The sequence below is a fragment of the Camelus dromedarius genome, chromosome 10, assembly GCF_036321535.1.
Source record: "Camelus dromedarius isolate mCamDro1 chromosome 10, mCamDro1.pat, whole genome shotgun sequence".
Taxonomy (NCBI): domain Eukaryota; kingdom Metazoa; phylum Chordata; class Mammalia; order Artiodactyla; family Camelidae; genus Camelus; species Camelus dromedarius.
This window is the reverse complement of record NC_087445.1, coordinates 14,596,093-14,617,521: the sequence shown is the minus strand read 5'-3', so window position 1 is coordinate 14,617,521 and position 21,429 is coordinate 14,596,093. Positions and strand designations below refer to the sequence as shown.

At 43.9% G+C, this 21,429-nt stretch overlaps 1 protein-coding gene across 11 annotated transcripts in view; it reads right to left on the bottom strand.

Annotated features, from left to right (window-relative positions):
* MOB3B (MOB kinase activator 3B) overlaps positions 1 to 21,429 on the bottom strand; it is a 208,505-nt gene that overhangs the window by 61,841 nt on the left and 125,235 nt on the right. For all 11 annotated transcript variants that reach the window (XR_004136116.2, XR_010382618.1, XR_010382620.1 and 8 more), the window contains one exon: positions 810 to 1,012. Coding sequence is in view for 8 of the 11 variants with exons in the window: in XM_064490151.1 (XP_064346221.1) it covers positions 810 to 1,012 (203 nt within the window). In the remaining 3 variants the exon portion in view is untranslated. The remainder of the gene's footprint in view (positions 1 to 809; positions 1,013 to 21,429) is intronic.

Genomic DNA, 21,429 nt, shown 5'->3' with positions numbered 1-21,429 from the left:
TTACAAAAGATGATGGTGCTTTTAAGGGCCCTTGACTTCTAAAGCACAGATTGAGTCCTATTGTAAAGACAGCTTGTGAAGAAAATTAAAGGACTCCCCATTCACCTAAACAATAATAGTAAAGTTTTTTAAATCAAATGTTCTGGATTCTCATATATCCCATTAAAACTGCATGGCAGATAATAACTGTAAATGGAGTATAGCCTTTAAAAATTGCGAATCACTATATTGTACACCTGTGACTTATATAATATTATACATCAACTATGCTTCTATTAAAAAAATAAAAGGGGAAAAACCTGCATTGCAGGAGATTCACTGTGAGACACAAAGTCCCCACGACACTGGATTCTCATCTTGGGCTCACTTCTGTCTCTATCTCTGGAGTAAAAGCCACTCAAAGGCAGTTTGACTTGACTTTGTATGTCTAGCAACTGCCACCCAGTCGGTGCGAAATATTTATTTAGTGACTGAAGAAATGTTTCTGATCCTCTTTGGATAACAGTGTACATAAGAGATGACGTGAGCACTCACAAGTCGCCCCTTTAAGGGATTAAGTAAATAGGTGACTGCTTTTGGAGCTGAGAATGAAAGCTACTCCCTCTGGTCCAAACCACGATAATCCGAGAGAGAAAGGTAAGAACTCTGTTTGATGGTCGTGGACATCCTGGCATCCCCTGACCTTTACCTGACCTCTAAATCCTGTCCACTCCTGCAGTCCTCGGGCTAGCAGCTGGGCAAGAGTTTGCATGGGCATGGCAGTGTTCTGTGACAAGTGGCCGAGCTCCCAGGGTGACGGTGACACTTACCAAGGGCTCCAGCTCCTTGCGGTCTATGAGGTTCATCTCCGTGACGAAGTAATAGAAGTGTTTGTAGCAGGTGTTGACATGGGCCTCCGCGCCCATCACGATGACCCGGTCGAAGTGGTGGATGTAGACGTGGACGAAGACCCGGAAGAGGCGGCACAGAATCTTCTTGCAGATCTGCAGGAAGTTCTTGGGGAAGGGAACACCTAGAGAGGGGGAAAAGGGAACAGAGCCATGATGGGGAAGCTATGGCAGACCCCGGAGCACGTGTGAGGCTGCAGAACAGCCCTGGAGCCAGGCTTCCAGGCCAACGTGCAGAGGCCTGGCTCTATGGGGTCAGCCACATCAGACGCTGTCTGAAAAAATGGCTATAATGGTGTTAAACTCAGTTACCAACAACCAGGAAGAGACCAAAAAAATCAGAGAACAGGGCCAGGTTTGTTTTTTTGGTTATAGCTTCTTTTGTGTGTGCAAAAAAAGTGTAGAAATATTTATTTTTACCTAGAAACACACACTCTCCCTTCTTGCTTTTTAATTTTTCCCACTTTGTAGAGCACATGAAGGTTCATATTCCTCTTATTGCTAATGTAAGAAAACCGGTAGAGGGAGTGATGCTCTAGGGAGACTGGCACTTCCTGACACAGGGTAATGGGGAATGGTGGGGACTGGAGCAAATTAGAAAGCCCTCTCTCATCAAAGGAAGCAGTCCCTGCACACCTCCCACCAATGGTGGCCATAATGGGACAGAGGCCTGGGACGGTTGGATCTTCTGGTTTTCAAGATGATTCAGATGATTCTGGAGTTCTATGTGAACCACCTGGATTTCTACTTTTCAAATGTTAGCAATTAACCTGAAGTTAAAAAAAAAAATACCGCAGGTCAAAACAAAACATTTCCTAGGTTAATTCAGCCTGCAGACCACCAGTTGGCAAATTCTGATCTAAGCTTTTTCTGAGAGGCACCTGCTTCTGAGGAGGGTGAATGCAACAAAACTTCACAGAAACTTCGGGAACTTACCACTCCATCTCCTTGAGGAAGGTAAGAATTGGGGGTTGTTATTCATAACACAGCCTGGGTGAGGGGTCAGAGGGATCACCCAGGTCTCCTGTCTGATGACCACTACTCCCAGCTTGGTCTGAGCAACAAACAGAATCTCAAGCCACTTTCTTTCTCCCTCTCAAACACTGCTTAAGCTCTTGCTGGTTACATGGTCCTTAAGTAGGGATGTTGTAATGGATTCTGAAGTGAAACAGACTTTGAGTTCCTTTTCTGCTCCCTTTCCAGCTGTACCACCATGGGCAAGTTATTTTACCCCTCTGAGCTTCAGTTTTTCTGTATGTACAATACCGATAAAAATGCCAGTTACTGTGAGGATTAGAAGTGGTACCTGTGCGACTTTGGGGTTTTTTCTTTTTTGGTCATTTAAAGTGGGGTCATTTATTATCCTTTCTTTGCACAGCCAGGAGGGTGTCAACAGGACTACAATCCTCCTACAGTGCCTGGAACAGAGTCAGAGCTTGCTAAATGGGAAGGACCCCTCTTCTTTCTGCTTCGTAAGGTCTGGAGCATCAAACTGTTGTTAGAAGAGGAGTAATTACCCTTATTAAGAAAAGGTAGACGTGACCACCAGTCTTTCATCAGAATTGCAGGGCTGTGCTCAGGGCGTGTCTCTGGTCCCCAGGAAGCCTGCAGTTTTGCTGTCTGTGCCTCCCCAGGGTCCCAGTGGCAGCTGTCTGGTGAGAGACTGTAATGGGATCACCTGGGATCCCCAGAGCAGGACGAGAGAGACAGAACACAGCTGGCAGTTGGCAGAGGCAAATCTGCCTCCCTGGGGCCCGGCACTGATACTGGCTTTTCTTCCAAAACAAAGTGGCAATGTATCAAATGAAGCCAGGGAGAGACTCGGGCACAGCTTGGCAGCTGACTGTCTAGGCAACAGATGCTGGGTTTGGAGGTGGGGTGAGGTAGAGCTGGGAGAAGGTGGACAACCCCTCACAGAGCTGATGGGCGGTTTTCTCTGCTGACAGTGAGGGGCAGTGAAAACCACTGCTGCCAGGCTGGCAGAGGGTCTGGAGTTTCTATAGAAGCCTGAGATCCAGAGGTGATGGAATTTCCCATTATCCATATCTAAGTGTGCTCCCATCAGAAGGGGAGTCCTGTGACAACCACATGGTGACATCAGGGGTTGACATTCTTTACCTTCGCCAGCTATCTGTGACGTGGGTTGTAAGAGTCCTATACCCCAGATGAATAACAAACACCAGGGCTCTGAAGCTTGGATTAACTTGCTCTAGGCCACTTGGGTAACCAGTGGCAGGGCTGGGATTTGGACCAAGTCAGCCTAATTTTAAAATCCAACAGATCTGGTTATGTTTAGAGTGTGACTCTCTCTCTCTGCCAAGAATAAAGGTACAGCTGAATTGCTGAATGCAACAAGGAAATCTAAAGGTTACTCTTTGGTGGTGCAGAAATATATTTTAAAAAGAGGAAAGGGGTGAGGAAAGAAGGGTGAAAAAGTTCACACCCTCGGGAATCACAGATCCGAGGTGTTGAGAGGTCAGTTAATACTCTGTGGCTTCAAGGAGAGATGTGTTTTCTCTGCCAGTGCCTTAGACCATGGATCTGGGACTAAGAGTCAAAGTTAGAATTTACTGAACACTCACCAAGTTGTAGGGACTGGGTTAGCTGATTGAGTCCTCAAAATAACCCTTGAAGACAGGTACTGTTGTTGTTTCCATCTCACAAATGAGGACACAGACTCAAAAAATTAAGTAGCTGCCCCAGGTCATGCAGCTGGCAAATAGTGGAGGGGTTTGGACCCAGGATTGTCTAACTGCAAAGCCTATGAGTATGCAGCATCCTGAACTCTGGAGATGCTGCTCTGGGGCTCTGTACACACCTCCCAGCCCCTCCTTCCTGGGTGGACTGAATCCCTCAGGTGCACTTACCTTTCAAGTCACCAGCCGCTAGGGGAGAGGCGATTGGTGGGGGGAGTGGGGGGTGGTTCAGCTGTGCCAGTTCATCTGCTTGACCTTTTAAGCCAGCCCCCAAACCCTACACAGACTGAAGGTAAGGCAAGACCTGGGACACACCAAGGGTGTTCATGGCACTTGTAGGGTCCCTCTAGAGTGTCCCCAAGCTGCATTGCCCAACCCACCCCCAAATCCCTTTGTCTGATCAGCTCTGAGCTCTCAGCTCTGGCCTCCATTCCACACCTGGTCTCTGGCCTTGCCTTTGGCCTTGCACTTGGTTTGCTGTTGCCTCTCCCTTTGGGCTATGGCTGGGAATGATCTTTAGAATAGCTGAGAGGAGCTGATTTTAGAGTCAAGAAGGCCTAGTTTAAAATCCTGGCCGGATAACTTCCTAACTGTATGGGCAAGTTACTTCATTATAAAATAGATACAAGCATTTCCTTTATAGTGTTCCCTTCATAGTGTCTGTAATGTGGCTGGCATCTAGTGAGGACCTTGAGATAAAGTTCTCTTTTTGTTATTTCCCACCTGAATTCCTTGCATAGGTAAGACCCCAGGCTCATATCTCTTGGCTCTGGCTACTAAGTTGGCCCTGACTCTGCCACCATTCCCTCCCTTACATGTAATTCATTCTTCAAAAGTGAACACTGCAAATGGCTCAAGTCTCAGCTCATGCTCAGCGTGCAGCATAGTCACCCCAGGCCAACCCAAAAAGCTGAGAAGTCCTAGGCTGGACTCATAAGGAGCCTAAGAACCCCAGTGGGTTCTCTGCTAAGCCAGAGATAAAATCCCAGCTCACAGAGTGTGAGGTTAAGAATAAGAAAGCTACATAGGGAATGTAATTTGGTGTAGCGACTATGGAAAACAGTAAGCAGATTCCTTGGAAAACTAAAAATAGAGTTAGCACATGATCCAGCAATCCCACTCCTGGGAAAATATCCAGAGAAAATTCCAATTTGAAAAGATCCATGCACCCCAATGTTCATAGCAGCACTATTTACAATAGCCAAGACATGGAAGCAACATAAATGTCCATCAACAGATAACTGGATAAAGAAGTTATACAATGGAATACCATTCAGCCATAAAAAAGAATGAAACAATGCCATTTGCAGCAACATGGATGGATCTAGAAATTACCATATTAAGTGAAGTAAGACAGAGGAAGACAAATACTATATGATATTACTTTTATGTGGAATCTAAAAAAAAATGACTCAAATGAACTTATGTACACAACAGAAACAGATTCACAGACAGAAAATAAACTTATGGTTATCAAAGGGGAAAGGGGCCGGGGAGGGATAAATTAGGAGTTTGGGAATGGCAGATACTGACTACTATACATAAAATAGATAAACAACAAGGTCTTACTGTATAGCACAGGGAACTATATTCAATATCTTGTAATAACCTATAATGAAAAAGAATATGAAAAGGAATACATATATATATGTATATCTATATAACTGAATCACTGTGTTGCACACCAGAAACTAACACAACATTGTAAATCAACTATAATTCAATTAAAAAAAGAAAGTTACAAGGCATTTGGAAAATTCATTCAATATTATTGTCGGTGCAGGGGCTCATTCTACAGTCTTTATAGTAGCTTAGCCCTTTTCTCCCTTTCTCTTCTGCCTTCCAGGCGTTCAGATTTGTGTGTGTGTGTGTGTGTGTGTGTGTGTGTGTGTGTGTGTGTGTGAAAGTGTCTATCTGTGCATGTGTGTGCATGTTTCAAATAAACCTTCAGGAGGTGGGAGGTGGAAGAGATCACCCCTCTGCAGGTAGAGACCTGGATGTCCAGCCGTGCCCCGGGCCTCAGGCCAGCAGGAAAGGGTAAGACACCGCCCTGCTGAGCCACTCTTTTTTTCTCACAGGCTCTGGAGGGACCATGAACATTGATTTTACCTGAGGGGTTTTCGTCTTCATCACACTGCTAAGAATTATCTAGTCTCTATGAAATACCCACAGAAAAGTGAGCTCTGAGTGAGGCCGGATGTGTGTATGCGTGATGTCATTTAGTCCCAGTGAAACTCTGAGCAGTGATATTATTTCAGCTTTGGAAAAAAAAATAAATAACTGTGGCTTAGCTCAGTTAAAGTGTTTGCCTGGCCCCACGGCTAAAGGGAGGTGGAGGAGAGATCTGGTTCAGAAACTCAGGCTCTTTCTTCTTCTGCTACTACAGTTCCACGGCGCAGGGAACCTCTCTGCTCAGGTGACCATTTTTTGACCTGCACTTAGCTCAGTACCTGGCTTGTAGAAGGAGCTTGAAAAATGCTTGTTTGCTTGGTTTTTGGTTTTTGTCTTATAATTTCGGATTTCTTTTCTTTTTTTTTTTCTTTGAGGGGGGATGCAATTAGGTTTATTTATTTTTATTTATTTATTTTTTTAATGGCGGTACTGGGGATTGAACCCAGGACCTCACGCATGCTAAGCACGCATTCTACCACTGAGCTATACCCACCCCCACCTCGCCCCCTGTCTCCTTGTTTTAAATGAATACAGGCTAGCAGTAGGAAGAATGAAAGGCTAATGAACCACCTCAAATGGACACTGGACTTGTTATAACGGCCACCAGAACCTGAAGCCATCCGAGGAGGGGTCTGGGCAGAGGGCAGCCTGTGTGGTTCGTGGGGCACCACTGACCCCAACTCAGGACTGTACCCAACCCCCTCCTTTTGTCCCTTCTGCATCTCCGGAACACATAAGATACTGGGGACCCTCTACTTTAGTATTTCCCAAGGTCTTTTTTTTTTTTTTTTATTTGAAGTAGAGTCGATTTATAATATTGTGTTAGTTTCAGGTACACAACAACAGGATTCACTTATAGTCATATTTTTTTTCAAATTCTTTTCCATCATAGGTTATTACAAGATATTGAGTATAGTTCCCTGTGCTATACAGTAAATCCTTGTTATTTATCTATTTTACATACAGTGTATTTGTTAATCCCATACTCCTAATTTATCTCTCCTCCTGCCCCCAAGGGCTGTTTAAAAAATGACTAATCTTGGGAGATTCTTGGCTAAAAAAAGAGGATCACGAGGTCAAATATATTTGTACAAATACTGCTTTCATAAAGGTTTGTGATATACCTAAGCATAGTAAAGGATCTGAGAATTCCTGTAGCCGAAAGTCCTTTTCCCTATAATAGCTATTGGTTTAAAACAGAGTCTGTAACCGACTTCCCAGGGTTCATTCCTGGCCGTACTACCTACTAACAATGTATGCGTAAGCAAGTGGCTTAGTCTCTCTAAGCCTCAGTTTCCCCATCTCAAAAGAAACAAAGATGTTAATGTTATTTTAGCTCAGTGGGTTTTGTGAGATTAAATACACACACTTAAAAGGCTTTTCTAATGCTTTGCAGATAGTAAGCACTCTCGTGAACTGTTAATTTTAGTATCCCATGAACTGAACATTCTTTGTAACACACTTTGGAATTAAATTCCTCCTGCATATTTACATTCAGAAGGGTAGTCTTGGTATTAATCCATCAATTCTGAACTTGTAAAGAACTTAGAGTGGTAAGTTCTCAATTAAGCCCTGGGTGATACTCGGCTTTGCATTATTTTCTACAAGTTTCTCATATTTAAGTCTTATATTACTGTAAGTTCCCTGAACAAAGGCACTGTTTTATACTTTGAGTCTATCTTTAAAAGCACCTGGCACAGGGCTAGGTAGGGAATACTCATCAATCAAAATTGAATCATAAAAGAACAGTGATCTTATTTAGTCAAGATGTAAATCCATCATCTCCTATTTGGTGGAAGAAAAAAGCCTACAGCAGAAATGATAGCTTTTTGCCAGAGTCTTGATACGATCCTGGCATGGAGGCTACACAATGCTCTTCTAGAGAGCTCTGAGATGATGAGTAGTTTGATCTAGCCAAGTGTGTGGGACAAAAGGATCTGGAACTCTTCTCTTTTTAGCCATTAAAACCTCCCTTTGGGGGAGGGTCTAGCTGAAGTGGCAGAGTGCATGCTTAGCATGTACGAGGTCCTGGGTACAAACCCAATACCTCCCCTAAAAATAAACAAACAAACCTAATTATCTCTCTTCCCCGCTAAAAAACAACAACAAAAACAAAACCTCCCTTCTTTACCTTTCTATATAGTTTTTTGGGTAGTGACAGTTAATTTTCAGTCACTGTACTCAATTAGAAAGTTAATGCCAGACAATATTAACCAGCAATCTTAACTGAAGCAGACTATGTATCTGAAGGGTTTGGAGTTAGTTAAACTTTGACTAGTTTTATAATAACCCAGACAAGCCTTTCACCAATAATCTCAGACAGGTATGAGGTTGATGCCACAGAAAACAGCCTTTGATCAGAAAGTCTCTAGATGATTTGCAAGCACGAATTCATCTTAGAGCCTCCCTCTCCTCTTTCCCACTCTAAGCCCCATCCCCTGACTCTCAGATTCAACCTTGGGAAATTTCAGGCTCCAGAAAGTTGGCTCAAAATGAGGGTATGTGTTCAGATGAGTTCCACAAAGAGGTGATAGGTATCTCGGTGTCTGAGGATGGACCCGGATGGCCTGGGGTCAGGTGGTGTGGCTTGGTCTCTGCGAATGGAGTTAGTGAGCCTAAAACCAGGGCCAGGCTAAGCTCAGATTCTAGAAAGTGCCCAGGCTAGATGCTGGGCAGAGGTGAGAATCCCAAACCAATCACACACATGTGGTTCCGGCAGGAATTTGCTCAACAATTAGACTCAAAGCAAGACTAGAGTTTGCTGAATGATCTGGCCAAGGAGGATGCCAGGCAGAGAGCTGAGGTGAAGGCAGAGGGTGAGGTGAGCCTGCAGGGCTTGGAGTCCCTCTTAAAGCCCTGGCCAGACAGCCTCAGAGCTCCGCTGCTGGTGAGGGCCTGGTACTCAACCGGGAAGCAGCATCTGACAGCTCTGCAGAGTTTATGAATGTGTCTAACCACAAACTTTCTGATCTCCAAGCCACATTCAGCGCGAGAGCTAAATCGAGCATGAAATATAACAATTTCTCTGGGGCTCCACGCGGATTTGCCTTTCATCTCTGACTCAGTAAATCTCCTTTCTCCCAAACAAAATTTAATAAAAATTCCAGTAATTTCTGAGCTTCAATCCATTTTCTTTCTTCCTCATTCCCTTCCCTCCCTTCCCTTCCTCGAAGCCCTCAAATGCCCCATTCAATCCTTCCTTTTCAGACATCTTCCGGAAAAAAAAGACAAAGACGTTGTCGAAATAAATGGCTTGTGTTTTTTCTTTTACCCTGTTATGGAGGCTGGGGAAGGAGAGTCCCTTGAGAATGCAGAGATGCTACGACAGGACCACAGATCGGAGATGGAGGTCCCAAAGTCAAATAAGACCCAGGCAGCAGTTTCCCAGGTAGCTGCTGCCCATCCCTGTTTTCATCGTTTTTCTCTCTTTTCATCTGAAGAGAAAGCCAGATGCTTGGGCCTGAGGCTCTGGTCTGTGACGGCGCTGGGCTGAACCTGGGCTGTGGAAGTACCGAAAGTCAGGGCTCCAGGCTGTCTCCAGGGACACCAGAGAACTGGCCCCCTGAGTATCCTAGGTTCCACAAGCAGCTGGCCAGTGTTCCACCCCGTTGTTCCCTCAGTTAGCACCTCTTCCTTCTTTGGAGCTCAGCTGAAAGCCTCCCTCATCCCCAGACACAGGAGCCCTGGTATCTGCTATCTGCTCTGGAAACCTGCCTGAGTACAGGTCCCAGACAGTAATTCCACACTTATCTGTGTGGGTCCTGACTCAGGTCTGCTCCTGCTCCAGACTCTACATGCCCCAAGGGCAGGGAGAACCTCCCTGCTCCTCCCAGACGGATGTCTAGTGCCCAGCGCCGAGAGCCTCGAGTGGGTATGCTATGTGATAAATCCTTGCTGGTGTGTAATCAATCCATGAGAGTCCAGCTCTTTCGCCATCTGCTTACACCAAAATCAGGCGCGGACACTGACTGGCTCGGGGTTTAGAGCTAGTTTGCGATGAAAGGGGGTCTGAGTTCAAGTCTGTCTGATTCTGGAGCCTATGCCTGGTCCACTCTGCCGGGAAGCAGGATGAGATTCTGATGGCTCGTTTCATCTCATTCCAGTCCAATTGGCAAAATCTGTTAAAAGATGAAGGTGGAAAAGGGCATACTGGCTTTCACTTCCCCAAACGCAGGTGTCACCCGTGGCTGAGGACACTGGTTAAGTGTCTGGCTGGCATCAATCACTGGTTTCAGATTCCAGCTGTGGAACGTCCCTGCAACTTGCCCTTGAGCGAGTTTGCTAACTTTTAATGGCTCAGTTTCCTTATCTGAGGAATGAGGATAAGAATACCTAGGACTTGGTGAGATTGTGAGGATTAGACACGAAGCACAAGGCCAGCCAGTGGCAGAGGCAATTCAGCAAAAGGTCGCTGATGTTTCTACTGCTCTAAAGATGGCTCTTCTGCATCCAAGTCCAGGGTGGAGGGAGGGCAAATGAAACAGCACAGGGGGAGCTGCCTTTTCTCCAAAGGACAAACTCTTCTTGGGAAGTGGATTTGGACCCCAGCTGATATATAGAAACATCACGTGAACTGTTGGAGGGGCTTCCACATGGCAAAAAATGAAACCTCATAACTTGGCCAATCCTTTGGGGAACCCGATGGCATGTCACTAACAATAGCCAGAAATGCCCATATGGCTCCTTCAAACTGTCACTCATGTCCAAGAGCATTTGCACTGTCCTTTTTGTCTTTGGAGGTCAGTAACACGACTGCACGTGTGAAAATCCCTCTACAAGCCTTAAAAACCACTCATTCTCAAATCTCATGAATAAAAACAACATCCCACACACGTGGGAAAAGAAAACAGGCCTCTCCTGGCAATGTGGCTGAGAACATACCATTTCCAAAATACTTGCAAAACAAAACACAATTGGATCACAAGGCCAAAAAAAAAAAAAAAAAAAAAAAAAAAGGAAAAAGAAAGAAAGAAAGAAAGAAAAAGGAAAGAAAGAGAAAAAGAAACCCTAACAACACAGATCTGGTTCTTAAAAATATACATCCTCCTCCTAACAGTTTACTCTCCTGCCCACTCCATCCACAATCTCCTGCCTCCTACAAAACGTATATTTGTTTATCTGGAGAAGCCTCATGCTCTTGCTGATGAAAACTCAGCTTCAGAAGACTGAGCGCTTTAAGCAGATGTTTTGTGTTATCTCAGTGCGTTCTTCAAGAAAGTGTCTGTACATCATGCCAAGGAAAACAATCCCGTGTAGCAAGACTTTGTTCTTCTGTCTGAAAAAAAAAAAAAAAAAAAAAAAGTCCCCAAACAAGCTGACAGCTGCAGATGGTTAGAAATAAACGGACTACTCCTCTCTTCCTCAGCCCCCTCTGCCTGGCCCCAGCCACCCCCAACTTCCCACCCCCATACCCTCTGATCTATTATCACAGTGGTTGGACCAAAAGAGAGGAAAGTAGGCCAGCATGTAATGATATGTTCTAAACAGATTGTTAATTCTTTCAGACATGCCATTTGTGGGGCAGAGGGAGTGCTGTTTCAGCCACCCAAAGAAGCCTGCCTGTCACCTGCCCTCTCCCTCCCCAATGCCACTTCTCTGCTGCTGGAGACCATTCCTTATCTGCACCCCCATCTCCAGGACAGCTGGCTGCCTTGACCCTGCTGTCACCACATGGAGGTGGAAGTAGATGAAGATGGACCCAAGGAAGACATTCATTTCCTATGACTATGACTTGGCAATAAAAGCCATTAAAAACGAACTCCAGCTAGTTCAGACCTGCCGAGTTTGCTGAAAAGCCAACGGCCCCAATGAGATAAAGTGAGCTGAGAACATGATATTAATGAGCCTCATTAGAACTGGAAAGCAAGGCAGAAACGCCAGTACTTTGATCCTGAGCCCCAGTCAGAATTTGCAGATGACTCAGCCTCCTTGCCATGGATGATCTATTTTGAGTATTTTTACAAATACAACTTTTCTTTATTCACCAGCAGAATCTTTCTTCCATTATGTGTAGGGCAATAATTACCAAGTCTTGTCTGAGATGTGGTATATATACATATACACGACGGAATTATTTCTCAGTCATAAAAAAGAATGAAATAATGCCATTTGCAGCAACATGGATGGACCTAGAGATTACCAGACTAAGTGAAGTAAGTCAGACAGAGAAAGATAAATATTATATGATGTCACTTACATGTGGAATCTAAAAAATAATACAAATGAATTTATTTAAAAAACAGAAATAGACATACTGACATAGAAAACAAACTTATGGCTATGAAAGGGGAAAGAGAGGGTGGAGAGATAAATTAGGAATTTGGGATTAACAGATACACACTACCATATGTAAAATAAACAAGGATTTTACTGTATAGCACAGGGAACTACATTCAATACGCTGGAATAACCTAAAATGGAAAAGAATCTGAAGCTGTACACCTGAAACTAACACAATACTGTAAATCGATAGTTTAATTTAATAAAATACAAAAAATACCATACACACACACACACACACAATACCAAGTCTTGTCTGAATAGTTCTAATCTCTAAACTTCTCTCCAGCCCCACTGCCACTTCCCCAGCTCCAGCCACCTTCACCTCCTGCCTGGTTTGCTATAGCTCTTCCTTAGTGGAGTTTCCTTCCTCTACTCTTGGGTTTCTTCAGTCTCCACTGAGCATGTGGAGGATCTTCCTGAAATGCAACTCTAACCACAATGTCTTTTTTTTCTGCATAAAACATTAAAGCAGCTTCTTATTACTTCAAGATAAAATCAGAGGTACCAACTGGGAGGGCAAGACCCTGCCTGGTTTCATCCACGTGCAAATCTCCGTTATGACCTCTGGATCCTCCCAACTTGCATACAACACTCCAGCTCTTCAGAGCTAAGATCCACTCATTCACTCATGGCTGAGTATTGCCACACTGGAGAGCTGGCAGCTGGAAACCCTCTTCCTCAGACTCCCCTTTTAGTCTGGCTAACTCCCACTTGTTATTCGAGCCTCAAATCAGTTATCACTTCTTCCAGCATGTCCTTGCCCACCTCACCCCTGTCTAGTCAGGCACATCATAATAACCTGTACTTCTCCCATGATAACACTTACAACACTGTCTTGTAATTGTCCTTTTTTTGTCTCCCATTGGAATGAAAAAATTTTGTAATGTCAAGGAATGTCACTTTGTTGTTCACAGTTATACCCTTGGCACTAAATGCAACCAGAATACAGTGGTTGTCAATAAGTATTTGTTGAATGAATAAGTGAATCAATGACCATTTAATAATGTGGGGATGGTGAAGAGCTTTGCCTGCTTGAGTTCCCCTTCCTTTTCTATCCCCAGGCAGTGGCCCTTGAATCACAGACTGAAAATCATTGTTCTTTGGAAAGATTTCCCAGAGAACTGCTATAGGCCCCTGTTTAACCTGGTCATGTCCAAGTCCAGAAGCCTGCAGTGAAAATGAACACACATTTATCTTTCCACACCTGGCAGATCTCAGGTGCATCTTTCTATTAGGTTTTCACTCTTACTGGGAAAGAAGCACCTCCTCAAAGTGCCTATTTTCATCTAAATAGAAATGTGTCAGACAGGTAGTTTTCCAGAGTTATTAAAGATGGAAATAAGCCAGGATTGACTGACAAACAAATGATCCTGAGATACATGATTGGGGGAGAGAGGGGTGAGGGTGAAGTAGCAAAAGTAATCCATCCTCTTGAGAAAGTGAGGGGTGGATCCAGAAAGAACAAAGATTGGAACCCAACTTGAGGGGTGCTCTGCAGAGCCCAAAGGGAACAGTGAGCAGGAAAGAATTAATCTGAGGCATGAATATAATTCTGTCTTGATCTTCTCCACACAGAAAGGGTCTAAGAAAGGAAAATTTGCCAAGGAAGTACAGGGAAGACCCTGCATGCAAAGACCCACCATGCATGAGGCTGAGGAGGATGTAAGTGGAGGCAGATGACTCTTTCCACCTGTGCTGGAAGGGTTAGGCAGGGACAGAGCACAAAATGCAAGTCATTTCACTGGCATGTAAGATCCAATGAAGGTAAGTTGGTGGGGTAGGGATGAAACCAGAAATATAGCTCTAAAATCTGATCACTGGGTCAAAGTAGAGCTAAATTTACTGACTAAACTATGTATCTATAAATTACGTATATGAATATGGTCGGAACCAGGAATCACATATTCAAATACTTTCAAGGGTCAGAAAGGAACATAAAAATGTAGACTGGCTGCAATACAATAGGGAGTGGTGTGAACTGTGACAACATGGGGAGTGCTTCCTGCAGGAAAGAAAAATTGCCTCTCAGCTTTAGCTCTTTGTATTGCGCAGGAATATGGGTCCAGGATTGCCAGAACTTCTGGTCTTTCAAGAGAATCCAGTAGTCTAGATTCTAATGTGAAATCTCTTCACAGTTAAATGTTAGTAGTTCAAAAACATTGAAAAAAATATTTTAAAGACATTTTATTTATCAATGTAATTTATTTTACATAGTTACCTCAGCCTGGAAAAGTTGACTCTCTATAAGATGATAGCTTAATTTTTAAAAACTACATTTAAAAAAGTTAAATTTTTTTTAAATTAAAAAAATACTTTGGTAGCAATGAGCACATGCAACATTCAGGTGTGGAATACCATTCTTCAATAAAGGGGATTAGGCACAAATGACAAATGCTGGAGAGGCTGTGGAGAAAAAGAACCCTCCTTCACTGCTGGTGGGAATGCAGTTTGGTGCAGCCACTGTGGAAAACAGTATGGAGAGTCCTCAAAAGACTAGGAATAGACTTACCATATGACCCAGGAATCCTGCTCCTGAGCATATATCCAGAAGGAACCCTACTTCAGGATGACACCTGCACCCCAATGTTCACAGCAGCATTATTTACAATAGCCAAGACATGTTAACAGCCTAAATGTCCATCAACAGATGACTGGATAAAGAAGATGTGGTATATTTATACAATGGAATACTACTCAGCCATAAAAACTGACAACATAACGCCATTTGCAGCAACATGGATGCTCCTGGAGAATGTCATTCTAAGTAAAGTAAGACAGAAAGAGAAAGAAAAATACCATATGAGACCACTCATATGTGGAATCTGAAAAAAACAAACAAACAAATCATAAATACAAAACAGAAATAGACTCACAGACATACAATATAAACTTGTGGTTGCCAAGGGGGTGGGGGGTGGGAAGAGATAGACTGGGATTTCAAAATAGTAGAATAGATAAACAAGATTATATTGTATAGCACAGGGAAATATATACAAGATCTTATGGTACCTCACAGAGAAAAAATGTGACAATGAATATATACATGTTCATGTATAACTGAAAAATTGTGCTCTACATTGGAATTTGACACAACATTGTAAAATGATTATAAATCAATTAAAAATAAATAAATAAATAAATAAATAAATAAATAATAATTTTCTAAAAAAAAAATAATAAAGGGGATTAGGGCTTCTTGGAGAAATAGATAATTCTAGGCCTGGGGCAGGAGATATAAGAGACCGTGGGGAACAGAAAGAAAGGGAGTCCTCAATGAAAAAACAACAATGGGGGTGTGTCCAAAGGGCACTGGAGCCAATCTGAAAGAGCCCCTTAATGGCTAAAGCTAGAATTTGGGCAAACAATTAGTGAAGTAGTGTTAGATTACAACCCAAGGTATGAAATAAGTACCCACGAATCCAGACTGATATAAATAAATGATTGCTTAAATAAATGGGGAAAAGGACAAAACCCCTATACAGCAGAATTTCAAATAATTTATGTAGATACTTTCCCCTGAAGGAGGTGGAGTGCCCTTCCCTAGCCTTGCCTGTGGGGTAGGCTGGTTACTTACTTCCAAAGGGTGCAGTAAGGAAAGGGAGGTGAAAAGGATAACTTGGAAATGGAGAAATCTGCAGATACTACGCCGGCCAGGTAACCAAGGTTAACATCATCATTTACTTCTGAAGAAAGTGAATTTTAAAGATTCTAAAAGTAAATATGGAAAAGCTTCGTGAGACTATTTTACAACATTTGCAATTACAAGTTTCAATTACATTGGCTCCTAAGAGAAGCTTACATTTCCTGAGAACTTACTTGATGGCCCCAGATATTAACATATATTAATATCATTTATTATCCAAAACAAACAAGCCTACAAACTCAGGAGTTGTTCCCCCCACTTCGCAGATGAGAAAATGGGAATCACCTATATGCCCAAGTGACAAGGTACCAGGTGATGGGGCTGGAATGTCAACCCAGATCCATCCCACTCCAAAGCATACCTTTCTCAAATAATACACCCTCTAGCTCTGTAATTCCTTTAAAATTATTTTTTAAAATTAACCTTATCTTCAGGAAAGTACCCTCAGTAGCTTTTAAAAATGCTCAACTGATTGTAAAATGATTATAAATCAATAAAAAAAGTTAAAATAAAATGCTCAACTGAAATAAATTATTGTGAGGCCATCAGCCAATTTTAAGGCATTCAGTAAAATGTGACTTTTGAGGAAAACAGTCTGAAAGTTTACGATATTTGTCCTTAGGAATTTGGTGGAGGTGGGTGGGAAGGGGAAGCAGACGACTAAAGCCATTGCCGCTCTAGGACTGGAGATTCTGAAGCAGAGTGAGAAATTGACGGCCGCGGGGCACGTTCACCAGCAGGCATGTTTTCTTTGGACTACGTAGTGTTTTAGTGTTTTTGAAATGCTGCCAACATTTAGAAATTGGGAACTATAAAAGAAAGATCAAGGATTCTGGCTGCTCTTGGGAAAACTCAAAAGAAATGGCACAAGTGGACTGAAATTCTCATGTGGCAAGAGCTAAGTGATGTCTGCTCCCTGCAAACAGGAGATGCTGTCCTTCCCTGGGCAGCCCCACTCATTTCATTCATTTATTCTGCCAGCTGAGACAGTTTAAAGAAAATGTTGTGTTTCTTTGTGTGGAAGCCCTGTTTTGTTTTGCTTTGTTTTGTGAGGCCGGGTAAGGCTTGGTTACATAGAAAATATCTATTGGCTATATTGGAAAATCATTACCCTAGGAACACCATCCCTGAGTACCTCACACTTCCAGATTTCATCTTCCGTCCAGGCCTCTCTGAGCACTGCAATGGGACGGTCCTCTTTCTAAAGTGCTCCATCTGACACAAAAGTGCGGAAGGCACCATTTGCTTGTTTTCCGAAGGCAACCCCAGGGGCACATGCATAGACTCGTGGGGGTGGTGGAGGCAAATGGGTTTGGTGTTTTGCAACCCTACATCTTGTCTTTGTTAACTTTCCTAGGTGGTCCTCATGTTACATAGGGTTGACTTTCTTACTGCCTGCGGACACTGCTAAACTCTCTTTGGCGGGGCGCGTTGGGTCTATTATACATTAACCGGTACTGTGATGCTTTGGTGATGTCACACAGAAGCACGGTCAGCCGGCTGTCACTGGAGGAAAGAGCAAAAGCCCCACCTGCACCCCCTCATGCATCCTGAGAGGCCCTTAGGGCCCCCCACTATCTACCCCTGTGACTACCTTGCAGAGCAAGTGTCTTCTTGCCAGCACCACCTCTCCTTGGTCCCTAGGGAGGTTCTCACATGTCCAAGGCCCCAAGGCACTGCCACTCTTTGGGACAGTAATTAGCAACTCCTAAACATTTTCTAGTTCTCTGAAAAAAACTTCTAACTTATAAACCTATGATTTGTATTTCAGACAGGTATTTGGGAATACATATTTATAAAAGTAGGTGACTGACTAACTTCTTTTACTCTGATCATAAAAGTAATGTTGTTTAAAAAATCAGAAAATGCTGTCAAGTAAAAATATCATTATCATCCATAATCCCACCAAGAAATCACCACTGGTAATATTTTGGTGTGTTTTTTCTTTGCATATATAGAGTATATAGTTGCTAAAAGCAAAATTAGAATCAAACTATGCATTGTTTGTTTTCTCCTCTTTGCATTTTAACATAATATCACAAGTATTAAATACTTTTTGAACAATGAATTGTCATATACCCATGACACAGATTTAACAATCACCAAAACAAAATAATGTCTGAGTGACCCTTCCTTGAGCATATCTTTGGCATTTGGTCTCAGACAATTTTCCTTGGTTGGATTCTTGGGAGTAGATTTAACCCCATAGTTCACACTAATGGTTCATGCACATTTTGCACTTGATTCTGTAGTAGATTTGTTTCATAGAGAAAATTAACATGTTCCCAAATGTTGAAATAAAATTAATGGGCTCTATGTATCCTGCAGTGTTGGCATTCCCTGGTACGCCACTGAGGTCCCTGGCAGTGTGAATGCCTCCGTGGGAGAAGGACCGACACAGGATGAAGAACTAAAGCTGTAAACAGCAATTAGCAGTCTTCCTTTGAGTACAGCACTGGTTCCCAACTCTGACTGCACATTAGAATTATCTGGAGAGCATATTAAAAAAAAAAAAAGAATGATCATATCTCACATTAGAGCATTTCAATCTGAAATTCTCCAGATGATTCTAATGTGCAACCCTGGTCAAGAAACACTGGCCTAGAGCGGTGATTCTTAATTTGTGGTCCCTGGACCAGAAGCACCAGCCACTTCTGGGAACTTGTTAAAAATGCAAATCCCCAGGCCCCAACTTCAAGACATTAAATCTGAATCTTTGGGACTAGGGCTCAGCCACCTGTGTTTTAAGATGCTCTCCAGATAATCCTGATCCCTGCTGAAGTTTAAAGACCGCTGGCCTAGAATATTCCTGTGTGAGTATTCCTGGCTCAGGGATGCACAGTCTACTTAACCAAACAGGGAGGCTTGTTGAAGATTCACTGAATCTGGTTTCAGACAGACTGGAGTCTAAGTCTCTTACCTGCCACTTGCTAGACACATGATCTTGGGCAAGTGAATTCGCCTCTCTGAGGCTCAGCTCACAATGTAGGAAGTGGGGATGGTATTAATAGTACTGACCTCACTGGACTGCTGTGAGGATTAAATTAAAAAAAAAAAAGAAAGAAAGGTATTTTCCAACGTAGGTAAAGCTTGATGAATGTTTGCTATTATCTGTACCCATCAGAGAAACCATGAGAGTGGTCAGCAGGTCAGGAAGGAAGCTTTGGAAGTGGAGAAAGCCAGCTGACCTGGAGGTTGAACTTCCCAAACAGGTGTTTGTTCCCTGACTCGACTCTAGTATAGACTTGGATTTAGGTTACACCTGCTGTTGGCATCAACGAATGAGTCTCCCAGGATGAGACCATAAATCCTTCTCCCAGGAGCTGTCCTCAGATTGCCGAAGTGCTGAAAATGTATGGCTGGAGACACAGGCTGGGTCATCTGGATCTGAAAACTGCAGGGGTGGGAGGAGGGGCAGCAGGAGGGGGACCCCATGAACACCTAGAAAAACGTTCTCTAACGGGAGCCATGAGAGGCACCTGGAGGGCTTGTTAAAACACAGATTACTGGGCTGCACCCCAGTGTGGGTTTGGGGGCGGGGTCCGAGGTACTCCCAATGTTTCGTACTTCTAATAAGTTTCCAGGCGATGGTCACGAAATCACTCAGACCACACTTTCTAGGCTAAACTGAAACTTTATGGAGCTGAAAGGCAACACTGAACTGTGCCCTATAAAAGTGTAAGAAAGCAAGAAATATTCTCTAAGACTTCCACATTTCCTCTGTAAAGTTCAAACTCCCCCTGATGTGCTATTTAGATTTGCCTCAGAACAGGACTGGTCAACTTTACAGATGTGCTGATGGCCACGTTTTCATTTGGTTCCGAGGTCCCTCACAGGGGACTGGACAGGGGGACTGATGGGCAGCCACAGCCTTTGGTTGCCTCATACAAGCAGAGGCGGGGTGAGAAATCAATCATTCAGTCGTACCTCCTCCTCCCAAGAAGCCAATACGTATCAATCACTTAGTCTATATTAAGTGTTTGTATACACGTGCCATCTAGTCCTCCCTGCAATCCGGTGAGGCAGGTATGACTTGCACCCCAATTTTACAGATGAAGGAACTGAAGCTCAAGAGAGGTTACATTTTCTGAAGACATACAGTAATAAGGATCTTCAGAGCTCAGATTTCAAAACCTTTGCTTTTCTCTTTCTAACCCACACACTGGGGAGAAGAGTCCTTGCTTCTAGACTAGGAAGACCAGGTGCGTGGCTGGGAACGAACCAGGCATTGTTGGTATCAGGACACCGTGCATCTGAGCTGGAGCGGGGCTGAGGTCATGGGGATGGACTGAGCATCTGGGCGTAGGTAAAGGGGTACAGCCCAAATTCCAGTAAGCTCTGGTCTCAGCATCTGGAAAACTGAACAGGAAGGAGAGCTGGTCCTGACCTGAACTGTTTCCTGCTCACTACCCCAGAGGATGTGGCTCGGGTGATGACACAGCCAGGGTTTAGTTCTAGAAGCATCAGAACCACAGGTCAGCTCAGCTGAATGACTGGGGGTGAGGGCTGGGGACTGGGTGTGCCAGTGTCTGTTTCCCACTCGCCCTGCTCACTCTCTGGTTTTCTGGTCCACTCTTCTAGCCCCTGCCAACCCTGTTTCACTCCCTGACCCAGAACCACACCTGGGGAACCATGGGCCCTTGTGGGTATTATCTGACTAGGGAGGGGCAGAGCCTGGTCACCTGGCTAAAGTAACACGGGAAACTAAGGTCGGGAGGTTAGGAGAAGACTGGAAAGATCAGGTTCAAATACTGTCATTTGGAAGATGAAAGGGAGAGGAAAATAGCACACCACTGGCCCAGAGCCCCAAAGCTAACAAGTGCTGGTGTGGAACTCAAGCCCATTCCTTTCTGACTTCTAGCCAGAGGCAGTCCTCTCCTTCTTTAGGGCAGTGGGAGGACACACTGTTGTACTGACGGAGGTGTCCAAAAGTGGGATTCACTGTCTCTGGTGGTAGTGAGTTGCCCATGCCGGGAGGTGTTCAGGTAGAGGTCGCTTGCTAGTGTTGTTAGTGAGGAGGTCCAGGCGAGAGAAGGTGGTTTCCACCACAGGTAGCATATGACCATCACCCGCGTTTGTTAACAGGGCAGATTCCCAGTCTCCCTTCTGAATCCCTAGGTCTCGGGGGCAGCTTGGGAATAGCTAATTTTTAAAAGCACCTTTGGGTATTCTAAAGCAGCTTTTGGGACTCACTGGGGTCTCTTTTAACTCTGAGAGCCTATGACCATAGCGATTATAGTATAAGAGAGGGCTGGCTGTGTGGTGTCAGTGTCGGTGCTGCCGTGAACAGCGACAACAGTACCAACTGTTGAGTGTTTACTTTGGTCCAGGGCTGGTGCATTACCTCACGAAGTCCTCACAACTACCCCACGAGTCGTGCCTACTTCACAGGGGAGGAAGATTAAGTTTCCTGCCCAAGGTCACATCACAAGGAGGTGAAGGAGTTGGGCTGCGAGCCCAGGCAGGCTGGCATTAGGTCTTTACTCCTGAACAGAGGAGGAGAAGGCACCAAATGTGACCTGATCCAAAGCCATCCAGTCCAAGGCAGGTTCTGTATAAAACCCACCAGCAGCTAATCCTCCAAATCACAAAAACTCCACAGCACAGAAAGCACCAAGAGAGTGAAACAGACTCTCAGTCCTTGAAAGCACTATAAGAATTCCAAATGTTGCAAAGCTCTCAAGGTATATACAGTCTAGACGTTTCTTTGGTCTAAATGTATCATATTCGATTTTTAAAATTTAAACTT